A 12,622-nucleotide genomic window follows, 5' to 3' on the forward strand; every position below is an offset into this window, starting at 1 on the left:
GGGTCAGAGAACTCCGAAAGGCAGCAGCTGCTTAGGGTCTGTTACAGCGCCAGGGTTTGTCTTAATCTCTGGCTAGCAGATGTTGGATGCAATTTTGCAGAGTGTACAAAATAAGCAGGCTCCAAATGACTTAAAATGTGCTCATTTGGGCTGTATTAAAGTAATTGATTACATGAGGATTTCAGTTTGGCACCAGCAGGCTTTTGAGCTCATGGTCCCAGGCGGCTGTAAAGACGTAAATAACATAGAACAACAAGGTCCGACTGTATAACACAGGGAACTGTATTCAATATCCTGTGATAAACCATAATGGAAAAGAATATGAAAAAGAAGAGATATATATATCTGTACACACACATGTATAACTGAGTCACTTTGCTGTACAGCAGAAATTAACATTGTAAATCAACTATACTTCAATTAAAAAAAATAAACAACATAGGGCCAATAAACAGGGGCTATTGTTGGCTAATTTACAAAACAGTTCTCAAATTGGGTTCTTAGTATTTGGGACTCTGTTTCATATTCCATCTCTTGTAAACAGTCTGAATTCAGCTATCCTTTATGATTTTTGTGATGGTATAGCCTGGCTAAAAAATTACTTTTGTTAATCTTTCACTAACTGGATACTCCATAACACTTAAATCTTTTGACCCCACTAGGGTGTTAAAGTAGAATTTTACTGTAACACTTAGAAAGTGTCAAAAGTATTTGCTAATGACAAAAGTTGTCACAGTAAACTTTAAACTGATAATTCGTTCTTTTATTCTTCATCTTTTCATTGAGGCTTTGATGTGATTATATTCAGAGTGCTATAGCATTTCTCCCATCAACATTTGTTAGGTAGGGCTGTGTTGGATTTGAAGAATATTAACTTTGTCAAGTTCCCTATCCAACGTTCCCCCTCCTAATCCTCAAGAAAAAAAATTTTTTTAAATTGTTGCATGTGGTCATTTTATTTTCAAATTTTTCATTATTGGTGTAGGCTTGACATTCTTACACAGTTTTCTCTATGGGTAGCTGTAAAAAATGTATAAATTTCAGAGAGGAGTTAGTATATTTTGAAATGTTTAATGTGTTTAATGTGTATCTCTCTTCGATCTGCAAATCTTAGAACAGTAATTTAAATTTAAATTAGGAAATTTAAAGCATAGAAAAGATAAGTACCATGAATGATGTCACTAAGTTTTCAACAAGTGGATATAACGAGTGTTCCTCAATAAGAATTTGCGTAAGATTTGATATACTTTGATATGCTTTTAATAACATGGAGCTGTTAAAATGATGGCACAAACATGACGGGATATAATCGGATTTACGGAAAATAGGTTCTGTCTGCAGATTAATATCAAAAACATGAACATGTGTACGTGTGTATATGTGCATCAGATAGCATGTGAAGGACACCTTGTATAAACAACGACTTGTTCTGATAAGGATTTTATGGAATGTTTCTTCTACTTTTTAGATTTTGCAGTGAATGTCAGTTTACTCAAGCAATAAATCTGTGTAAAATGGGATCTCTGAAATTATCAAGTAAACTCACCCACACTCTTTCAAGTGAGGTCATCCGCCTTAGAGCTACAGAGCTGTGTTCTTATGGCTGCCTCTCCTCCTGGGGAGAATCTCCCCACTGCCTAGATTCGGGGGCTGGGACAGTGACCCGCTTCTCATGGAGTGCGACCTCTGCTGGATGAGCAGGATACTGCACTGGTCTTATTTGCCAGCCTCTCCTGGTTGATAAAACGATGTTCTGGAGTTGCTGCTTCCTGATGATACGGAAATAAATGGAACCAGCACAGAACCAGAGGGCACCTTGGTTCCACCTAGGTCATGAGGCTACTCCTTCTCTTTAGGCTTATAGCTCTTAGGAGCGACAGCATTTGCTGCTTAGCAATTCTGTTTCATTTTGAGTATTTTCCTCCTGTGGGGCAATACTGTCTGAATTCATGCTCATCCTTCCTTTTGCCCTGACAAGTAAGTGATATCTAGCTTCAGTACAGAACTGTTGGCTTGCTATTAGTAAGTAGAAGGTGCTTCAACTTACTTCTGTGTTCCTGTTTTGTAGAGGAAAAGTTCAATATCAATGGATTCTTTTGCTTTTATGAGTAGCTTGTTCTTTCTGCTTGGAGGGTTCTAAGATTTTCACTTTAATCTTAGAATTCCAGAATTCTGCCAAGATGGGAATTTTTTGTTTTCTCATCAATCCAGGCATGACCTTTGGTAGCCTTATCAGTCTGCAGCGTTGTTTCTTCAGATCAAGAAAATGTTCATTCATTATCTAGTTCATTATTTTCTTGCCTCTGTTGTTTCCTTCTCCAATTTTCAGAATTCCTTTTACTCACATGATAGATTTCCAGGATATACGTTTCACATCTCCTCTCTTCCCATCATTGATTCCAGCTGATTGTATTTCTGTGCTGTATTTTGAGAAATTTCTTTCACTTAGTCTTTGAGATTACTATCTTTGCCCTCATCATTGGTAATCCTCCCCTTAAATTCATCTACTTTCAATTGGTAAATTGGAGATGGAACTTAGATGAGTGTGTGTGCCCTTGCCCATGCACTTATGGACACATACATGCTGAACTTCAGTTTCCTTAAATAATCCTATTATCATTTTTTTTAATTCAAGTTTCATCCCTCTCCTCTTGCAGCTCAGTTTCTGCAGGTGTGTGTTTTTTGTTCCAGCTAGTTTTCTGTCTTGGTTATTGGGACATCTAGGTGACAGCAGACATCTAGGTACTAGAAAATAGAATTATATCAATCCCCATGAGTGCGGTGACCCTATCTCCCAGTTGTCTATAATAGTGCCAGATTATATCTATTGCCTTAGTGTAATTAGGAACGGTACCCGTTTTCACTTTCAAAAATGTCCCAATTTAGGGAATTCCCTGGCCATCCAGTGGTTAGGACACTTTCACTGCCAGTAACTAAGATCCTGCAAGTCGTGTGGCCAAAAGAATAAAATAAAATAAGTCCACTGTTTTTCACATATTTGCTGTTATTTTTTTTCCTATTCAAAGGTGTTTTGCCCGGGATTTGTATTGGCTTCATTTGGTCTTTGTTCAGGTGTTTCTAGTTCTACCTATGAAGTGGTCTCTTTGTCAAAAGAGATGAACTTAAATCAATCAGTAAGCTGGGATGAAGTGAGAGAGTGGCATGGACTTATATACACTACCAAATGTAAAATAGATAGCTAGTGGGAAGCAGCCGCATAGCACAGGGAGATCAGCTCTGTGCTTTGTGTCCACCTAGAGGGGTAGGATAGGGAAAGTGGGAGGGAGACGCAAGAGGGAGGAGATATGGGGATATATGTATACGTATAGCTGATTCACTTTGTAATACAGCAGAAATGAACACACCATTGCAAAGCAATTATACTCCAATAAAGATGTTTAAAAAATTAGGACATTTCATATCAGGCCATTTAATAAATATTTTTCAAAATGTGAACTGCAAAAAAAAGTCTAATTAGGCCTTTAGATTTAAATTTTACTTGATAGGAAACACATAGGCTAGAAGAAGAAATTATTTAATGACACAAAAAATAAACAATGGAGTGAAACTGAGCAGGACCCTCTGGGGTCCTCCTGGGCACAAATGCCTTTCTGTCATCCCCATCCCCCCCTTTGTCAGTTTTTGAAAACTTTCATAATAAAAAGCTACAAAATATATTCCCTGCCTAGGAGAAAAACCATGGTTTCCTGGTTCACTTGGCTTATTCACTCACCAGACACTATTTATATCAGGAGCAGAATAGAAATATATACTGAAATGTCTGAAGCCAAATGAATTAGAAAACAATTCAGGATTTTATATATGCACACATCACAATATTAAATTCCCTGCAACGGAGCTGCTTTTGTTTGACATAACAACCACTATGTTTTTTTAAAATGAAGTTCAAGATATTTCGCTTTTACAGCCTAATCGATGTGTGTATAGCCTTTTTGCAAATTCTTAGCATATTGGAATGAACCGCTCATTCCACAGAACCCTCTCAAGAGCCCTTAGGTGCCTTGCTGAATAAAGGAAGCAAAGGAGTCAAAACACTTTATTCCAACCTCTCCCTTCCCCCCAAGACAGACAGCGTGGAAACTGAAGACTGAAACTTCCTACCTATCTACCTTCCCTCCCGCAATTTACTGTGTACATTAACATAACTAGTCAGTTTTACTAGCATGCCTTTACTATTCCAGAAGATTCCTGCCCAAATTGCTTGATTGTTCATTAAAGGAGCTTCCACAAGCACCCATCAACTCTTCTATCTCTTTAAAGAACATCAACAGTTTGCACCTGTAGGTTCCTCGCCTACAAAAATCCTTGCTCTTCCCACCAATCCTGGACTGCAGCATCATGACCGTCATGCAATCCCATTCGTCTTTTGCACTGAAAGACGCCGCCTTAAACCACACTTCCAATTCTCAGTGAATTCCAGCCTTGTCTTCCTGGCTCCGCGGACACTGTCAAGGTGCGGAAGCTCTGTGGAGGTGGTGTCACCAGGTAGCAATAAACTATGTTTTTGTCTCATTAACAGGTTTTATTGCTGATATTTGGGGAGTCAGCATTGGAAACAAGTTTGAAATCCAGTGTTCCTTAAGTTCTGTGTTAGGCAGTTCCGCCTAGGTCACTTTTACGTTTCCCACTTTTTAGTCTACCCTTTGCCTCCGCTAAAAATGTTGGGTTTTAACTTATTTTCGTAATACAAGCCTCTCTTTTCTCTCTTATACGGCCGCATTTTTAAAAAATTCGCAATTATTGTTACCCAAAAAACTATCTGCTTACGTTATTTTCTCATGAGCTTTAAGAAATGAGTAAAACAAAAGGAATCTGACAGTTCCACCAAAAGTGACTAAATCCGAGCCCGCTCCACAGTCAAAACCCAAGACAGCTGGTGGGAAGAGCGGTTCTGCGAACTTCATTCTGGGAAATGTAGTCCAGGAGGTTCGTGAAATCTGAGGCGCTTCCGCCTGGGGATTCTGGGAAGTGTAGTCCGGGAACTGTGTGTAGCCCGAGGCACTTCCGCTCCGGGAAGGCGAGGTCGGGGCCGAGATTACTCCTAGGGCGGTGAGTTAACCCAGCGTCCCTGTGATCCCTCCGAGCCTTCTCGGACTCTGCATGGGGCCACCCGGTCCTCGCTCTTGGGGCAGGGAAGCCGCGGCGAGCGGCGGAGGGCGGGAGGGGGCAGCGGCGGCGGTGTGCGTTCCCTCGGCGAACCTCCCGCGTCGGGGGCGGGCTCGCGTCCTACATTGAGTTTGACGGTCTCCCGCGCTCTCTGCTCCCCCAGTCCTCCTACCGCTACTACGGGCCAGCTCTGTTTCTTGCGGTAAATTATTGAGCGGGTTGCTTAATCTCTCTCTGCCTCAGTTTCCTCCGGTTAGTTCCTTCCCAATGATGTTCTTTTGAGGATTAAGTGAGATTATATTTTAAAAGCTTAAGAACAGTGCCTAGTGCACGGTAAAATGTTGGATGTTACCATAAATTCAGTGATAATACTTAAGCGCCCTGTTGTTGGGAAGCTCCTGCGAGCCTGGGATGGGGTCGGAGCTCCAGCTGCAGACCCATTGTGCCTTCCCTGATCACTGAGGTGGGTTTGTTCTTGGATTCCTGGATTCTTTCTGGACGCTTGTTTAGGAAGGAGAGTTATCTTCCGCTGGATCCTGGGAAAAGTCCTCTGTGGTTTATCCCAGACCGAGAAATGATCGTGGTCACGGCTTTGCACAGTGCCTGCGATGTAGCCAGGCTTCAGTTAAAAATGTTTAGTATTGTGTAACAACCCCGTATTGTTAATTTAAATGCAACACGATTTCTTAGTTTTAGGTTTTTATTAGTCATTGTTTACCTTCATGCAATGCGAGAAGAAACTTCGTTCTTTCAGCTTAATAACACGTGCAAGTAGTTACACCTATTAAGGGGAAAAAAACCCGTGGCAATTTAACGTTCATTAACAACAGCACAAACCATCTGTGAGACCACCAGTCAGAATTAGGCTTTTTTTGGAGAGTAAGGGTAAGGAAAGGGACATAATCATCTCTGAAGTCTGTGTTTCCTAAGAGTCATCTTCTGTAAAGCAGATTCGCAAAGGCAGTTTTATGAATCTTAAGAGCACCTACTTGTCTGAAGCTGCAGGAGGGAATTCTGGCATTATTATACCCATTTACAGGTAGACTGGATTGAGGCACAGAGAGATTAATAACTTGCTCAAGGTTTATGCGACTAGTAAGTAGAAAGTGATAAGTAGAAATAACAGAATTTGAACCCAGGCATTTTGGCCCTGATGTCAAAAGCTCAGCTTCTCTGTACACGGGTGTGGAATTGAATCTCGGAGACAGAGTTTTGGGTGAAGTAGAAAAGGATAGCTTTATTACTTTGCCAGGCAAAGGGGAACACGGTGGGCTCCTGCCTCGAAAAACTGTGTCGCCACTTGGAGAGGGTAGTGGGAAGTTTTATAGTAGTTTTTCAAGAAGGGCGTGATCAGCTCGTGGACATTCTCCTGATGAGTTGGCGGTGAGGTAAGTGGGAGTCGGCATCATCAACCTTCAGGTTCCAACTGGTCTGGGGTCTACATGCTTGTGGGCACCATACCATCATTAACTTCCCCCACCTGGAGGGGGTTTCAGTATCTGCAAAACAGCTCAAAGACATTGTTGTGTGTATCCATTGGTGGGGAAGCAGGACCTTGCCCCAAGGCTGCACTATTGTTTCTCTGGACTGTTTGTTTCTCCCTAGTCTCGCATCCCCGCTCTTCCCTAATGAACAGCTGCTTGAATCTGCCCATTGGAACTCAGGGTCATGGAGGCTGAATGAAGGCTATTTCCTGTAGTCAGAGAAATGGGGGACACAGAAAGGCTTTGTGCCCAGGAGCCCCACAGGGCCCTGCTCGGTATCAGCCCCATTAAGTTGTTGGTACTTCCCGTCTGCCTCTCATTTCCTCTAACAGCCAGCCTCAGGAATACTCTGGGAGCTGCAAGAAACATGTGGGTGAGGGCTGTTTATGGACTGTTCATGAACTAAGGCAGCTGGCCGAGGAGGCCCAGGGGAAGCTGGAATCCAGCCCCTCTTCTCACTGGGTTATGTTGTCACTGCATTTGCCTAGAGAAAGGGGCCCCTCTTCCAGATCACACGAAGTACCACGTGGACTAGCACAGTTCCCAGTATCTCTCTCATGATGGCTTTCTTTCCCTTCCCCAGTTTTGCCTTCCCAGAACTCGGCCTTTCCCCAGCAGGAAGAGGAAAAAAATGACCAAATTCCAGGTAAGTCAGGTTTGCTTTTCTGTTTCTTAAAATGACATCTCATTTCACAAAGACTGGACGCATTTTTCTCCTGCTCGGGAAGGGTAAAGGGAACCAAAGGCACTTGAGGAACTGTTGTATGGCGGCCCCTTGCTTTTTGTTTATTTCCACATAATGATGTGAAAATTAATAGATAATTTTTTAAAATAAAAATGTTCCCATAATCAATTACACTCCAATATAAAACAAAAAGTTAAAAAAATAAATTCATTACCCCCCCCAAAAAAAACAGTTCCCACGTTATAAACATGTTTACAAATCAGTTTTCATTTTCTCATATTCCTTTTCATTAGTGTTTACGTGTGTTGATTTGTAATCACAGTTTTCAATACCATTTTGGATTTTTATTTTTTTAATTTATTTAACTGTGCTTTTTGGCTGCATTGGGTCTTCGTTGCTGCGCGCGGGCTTTCTCTAGTTGTGGCGAACAGGGGCTACTCTTCGTGGTGGTGCGCGGGCTTCTCATTGTGGTGGCTTCTCTTGTTGTGGAGCATGGGCTCTAGGCACGCAGACTCAGTAGTTGTGGCGCACGGGCTCAGTAGTTGTGGCTCACGGGCTCTAGAGTGCAGGCTCAGTAGTTGTGGTGCATGGGCTTACTTGCTCCGTGGCTTGTGGGATCTTCCTGGACCAGGGCTCGAACCCGTGTCCCCTGCCTTGGCAGGCAGAGTCTTAGCCACTGTGCCACCAGGGAAGCCCCACATTTTGGATTTTTAAAATTGTGTAGCTCCCGCAACTTGAAAGGTCAGTTCATTTTCCATAGTTTACCTAGTATTTTTTTCTGTTGTCCATATTTATGTGGTTTATGAACTTTCCCATTTTAAGATGTTTGCAGTGACCGTTTTCCTACATATAACCTTTCTTCCCAAACAGGAATTCTGAGAGTTCTGCCATTTTCTTCCTAAAAGTTTGGGAACTCAATTGTTTTCTCATGGGGAGCCTCATGTTTTGTGGCTGGAATGTCTAAAGCATGGTTTCATGCAGCAGAGTCCAGCTGATACTGAACTAAGAGAAAATAATTTTGTTTTCAAACAAGAACTAGATTCTTTAATTCTAAGTTACACCACGTATGTATTGTAGTTAAGTATCTGTTTTGTTCACTGCCATGTTAGTATATGTTAAAGAGGTACCCAGTGATTTTTAAAAGTCTAGTAGCAGCAGGGACTTGCCAGGCATTTACTTCATGAAGCAGCTGTGTTAGGATATAGATGGTCTTATCTGCATTTTAACAGAAACAGATTTGTGAACTTTCAGATACCTGTGAAAATCCACTCAGTCCCCAGCTGACACTAAAGTTTCCATTGCCCGAGCCAGGACTTTCAGGTGTCCAATGAGGATGAGTGGAGAGACCCAGAAGAAGAGACTGCTCCACATGGGGCCCTGAGGCCACGTTGTGTGTATGCCTGGTGTGGCTGGAGGACTCCAAAAATAACACTGCCCTCAGTTCCTTTTCTGAGTGCCTGTCTCTTCTTTGCCAGATGTGTCAGCTAGTTGTTTAATACACATATGCTCAGGACTCCAGTCAGAACAAATGTCGAGATGGGCTAAGTCTTTAGACAGATAACTTTTTTTTTTTTTTTTTTTTTTTTGCTGAGCAGCTTGTGGGATCTTAGTTCCTTGGCCAGGGATTGAACCCGGGACCCTGGCAGTGGAAGCACCGAGTCCTAACCACTGGCCTGCCAGGGAATTCCCTAGAGAAATAATTTTAATTGTCATAAAGGAAAACACCATATGCTAAGGCATGAGACACAGGAAACAGGAGTGAGGGGTGAAGGTGGGAATTTGTACATGCTAGAAAAGGCTTAATATTCTTCATAGGAATCTTACTGATGCATCAGCTACCTCAGTAGGATTACAAGCAAGGCAAATGAACAAGCGATATGTGGGGGGAAAATACTGAAAGAGATGTTTTGATGAAGTTAAATAAATGGAAATTTTTAAAAAGAGCTGTTTTTATCACTTACCAAATTACCCAAGATTTAAGAAGTAAGATAGGGCTTCCCTGGTGGCACAGTGGTTGAGGGTCTGCCTGCCAATGCAGGGGATACGGGTTCGTGCCCCGGTCCGGGAAGATCCCACATGCCGCGGAGCGGCTGGGCCCGTTAGCCATGGCCGCTGAGCCTGCGCGTCTGGAGCCTGTGCTCCACAACGGGAGAGGCCACAACAGTGAGAGGCCCGCGTACCACAAAAAAAAAAAAAAAAAAGTAAGATAATGTCCAATTTGGGCCAGAGTATGGAGAATCAGGAACACTTTTGATCTGTGACAGGAAGAGTTAATTGGGAGAATTGCCATTTTACTAGCAAAGGTGCATATTTTTTTTGACAGTGTAGTTGCCACTTCTTGGAACTTAGCCTAAGGAAATAACCAGACAAGTTGGCTAAGTTGGCTAATGCGTTTTTTGCAGCATTATTAGTAAGTTTAAAATCTTAAATTATTGTATTGTTAATTATTTGGAACGGTTAAATGTATATTTTTTCACTTTTATGAAATACCATGCAGCCGTGAATAATGATGATAATAGTAATAGTGATGGCTGACATTTTTTGAGTATCTAACGTGATACTCCCTGGAGGTCCAAGTGGTTAAGACTCCACGCTTCCACTGAATGGGGCACAGGTTCGATCCCTGGTCGGGGAACTAAGATCCCGCATGCCGTGCAGCGAGGTGGGGGAAAAAAAAAAGTGTCAGATATATCCTAAACCCTTCGCATATTCTCATTTAATCCCATCAAGTACCCTATGATGGTGTGCCCTTGTACAGATGGGGAAATTGAGGTATTGAGAAGTTAGGTGACTTGTCCAAGGTCACAAAGGTAGTAATGGACAGAGCCTTAGAGTGTGAACTGAGGCAGTCAGTCTCCAAAGCCTGTGCTCTTAACCTTGACACTGAATGCTGCCACAGTTGACAGGTACAGCGTGTACCTGGGACAGAATGAACTACCTACCTGCCCCCCCGGAGGTACTGAAGGCTGTTTAGATTGGCAGTCATTGACAAAATAGTGGTACTGCCCAGTGAGAGAAGGAGATAGGCACTATTATTGTAAATACCGTTGGGACTAAATTAACTCAACATTTCTTACAAAATTTGGGACTTTCAGTGAAATTGTAAAATGCGTGTATGCCTTAACGTAACCGTGACAGTTCTAGAGACACAGCTATATAAAGGGCACCATGTTGCACGTATATAAGGTTTTAAGATTTTTTCTTGTCGTTCCTTCCTCCACCGACCCCACCACTCCAGCATCTTTGGTGTAACTGTGGAAGGGGAAGAGGAGACGGTGTCCTAAGAAGAGTGGTTCAGGTCGCTTAGAATCTGGAACGGCCTCCCACATGCCTCCTCCACCTTCCCAGTGCTGCCCTGCTCCCAGGGGCGGTTGCTTGTAAGATTAAGGCTACATGTGTTTGGTGTCTGTAGGAGGCGGTGACCTTCAAGGACGTGGCCGTGACCTTCACGGAGGAAGAGCTGGGGCTGCTGGACTCCACCCAGAGGAAGCTGTACCGAGAGGTGATGCTGGAGAACTTCCGGAACCTGCTCTCAGTGGGTGAGGACGGGCGCCCTCCCTGTGACTTGGCATAGTTCCCCATGGGCCGGGTTTCCCAACCTCGGTACTACTGCCTTTTGGGGCCAGATGGTTTCTTTGTCATGGGGACTCTCCTGTGCATTATAGGATGTTTAGTAACATCCCTGGCCTCTGCCCGTGACTTCCAGGCTTTGGGACTCCTTAGAGACCCAGAGTTTTCCAGTCCCTTTGGAGCATAGAGACAAGATGTTTCTAGTCTTTGTTGCAAGGCAAACGTTTGTCTTTTGTAACTGCACTATAAGTGAACAGTTGAGCTTGGCTGCACCTGGCTCCTTATTTCATATTATATCTTTTTTTCATCCCAATCTCCTGATTTATCCCTCTCTCCCCCACTTTCATACCTTTTTTAATTTTTTTAAATTAATTTTTATTGGAGTATAGTTGCTTTACATATTTTATTTTTTTTAAGTTGGTGGGTCATGATCCATTGGTGGGGCATGAAATTAATTTAGTACAAAGTCTTGTAATTAGAATAAAGTAGCAGTGTCAGAGCTCCTTAGCGAGAGTGGTGCACATCGTAGCAATAACTGCAGCGCTTGCAGTAAATACAGTGAGACTCTGCAAAGGACGTGATGACACAGGTCATTTAGTCTTTTGTTTCAGTGATTTGTGGGGGTAGTCACGTGTTTCTAATGAGAATGTATTTCTCACAACAGGTCTGATCAAAAATGTTCAATAAACTTTGGGGGGGTGGGCGGAGCCTTCCATCATGGGATTGGAACCAAAATTGTTCAGTACTTTTTTCCCTTTAATGTTTTCTCAGGGCACCAGTCCTCCAAGCCAGATATGATATCCCAGTTGGAGAGAGAGGAAAAACTTTGGATGACGGAGGTCCAGACCCAGAGAGGTGGGCATTCAGGTGAGGACCTCGCTGCCAGAGTCCCATTATCCTGCCTCTGTTCTGGATAATCTGTCTCTACTCTGTACGGCAGGCAAAGAGGCCCTTTGAAAACCTCAGTCACATCACACTCCTCTACTTCAGGCCTTCCCCTGGCTCCCCATTTCACTCAAAATAAAATCCAACATATTTAAGGGGCCCCTGTAGTGGTGTCCGTTCACCCAGCCTTAACAGTCTGCATTTTTCTCCTGTCATTTCCCCTTGCCTTGCCCTCTGCCAGCCTCACTGTTTCCTCAAATATGAGAATTACGCTTCTGCGTGAGGACCTTTTCATCTCTTTTCTCTGGCTGGGAGGCTGCTACCCCACAAACCTCCAACCCCTCCCTCCTATTCATTCATGTCTCTGCTCGGAAGTTCATCTCACCTACAGCCTTCGTTGACCACCCCTTTTAAAATACCGTCTTCACTCCATCACCTTCATTTGTGTCTAAGTACGACACCTCCAGACTTCCTAGTATATATATATTTTTTTAATTGTAGAAAAACATAACAAAATTTATCATCTTAATCATCTTTAAGTATACAGTTCAGTGGTGGTAAGTACATTCACACTGTTGTGGAACCATCAACACTGTTCATCTCCAGAACTTTTTCATCTTCCCAAACAGAAACTATCCCCATTAAACAAGGCCTTGTTCTCTCCCTACCCGCAGGCCCTAGTAACCGCTGTTCTACCTTCTGTCTCTGTCATACAGTATTTGTCCTTTTGTGTCTGGCTTATTGCACTTAGCATGGTATCTCCGAAGTTCGTCCATGTTACGGTGTGTCAGAATTTCCTTTTTGAAGGCTGAATAATACCGTATTGTATGTATATAGCACATTTTCTTCATCTGTCGATGGACATTTGGGT

At 42.9% G+C, this 12,622-nt stretch overlaps 1 protein-coding gene across 4 annotated transcripts in view; it reads left to right on the plus strand.

Moving 5' to 3' along the window:
• The first annotated feature begins 1,090 nt into the window (after nucleotides 1-1,090).
• Nucleotides 1,091-12,622, plus strand: part of ZNF235 (zinc finger protein 235) — a 45,370-nt gene continuing 33,838 nt past the window's right edge. The window contains exons 1-4 of one of the 4 annotated variants that reach the window (XM_030874000.2): nucleotides 1,091-6,515; nucleotides 7,195-7,257; nucleotides 10,709-10,835; nucleotides 11,638-11,733. In XM_030874000.2, the coding sequence (XP_030729860.1) occupies nucleotides 7,243-7,257; nucleotides 10,709-10,835; nucleotides 11,638-11,733 (238 nt within the window). In that variant the 5' untranslated portion in view covers nucleotides 1,091-6,515; nucleotides 7,195-7,242. The remainder of the gene's footprint in view (nucleotides 6,516-7,194; nucleotides 7,258-10,708; nucleotides 10,836-11,637; nucleotides 11,734-12,622) is intronic. The other 3 variants (XM_060288989.1, XM_060288990.1, XM_060288991.1) reach the window with 3 other exon arrangements.

This window comes from Globicephala melas, chromosome 19 (genome assembly GCF_963455315.2).
Source record: "Globicephala melas chromosome 19, mGloMel1.2, whole genome shotgun sequence".
Classification (NCBI taxonomy): Eukaryota; Metazoa; Chordata; class Mammalia; order Artiodactyla; family Delphinidae; genus Globicephala; species Globicephala melas.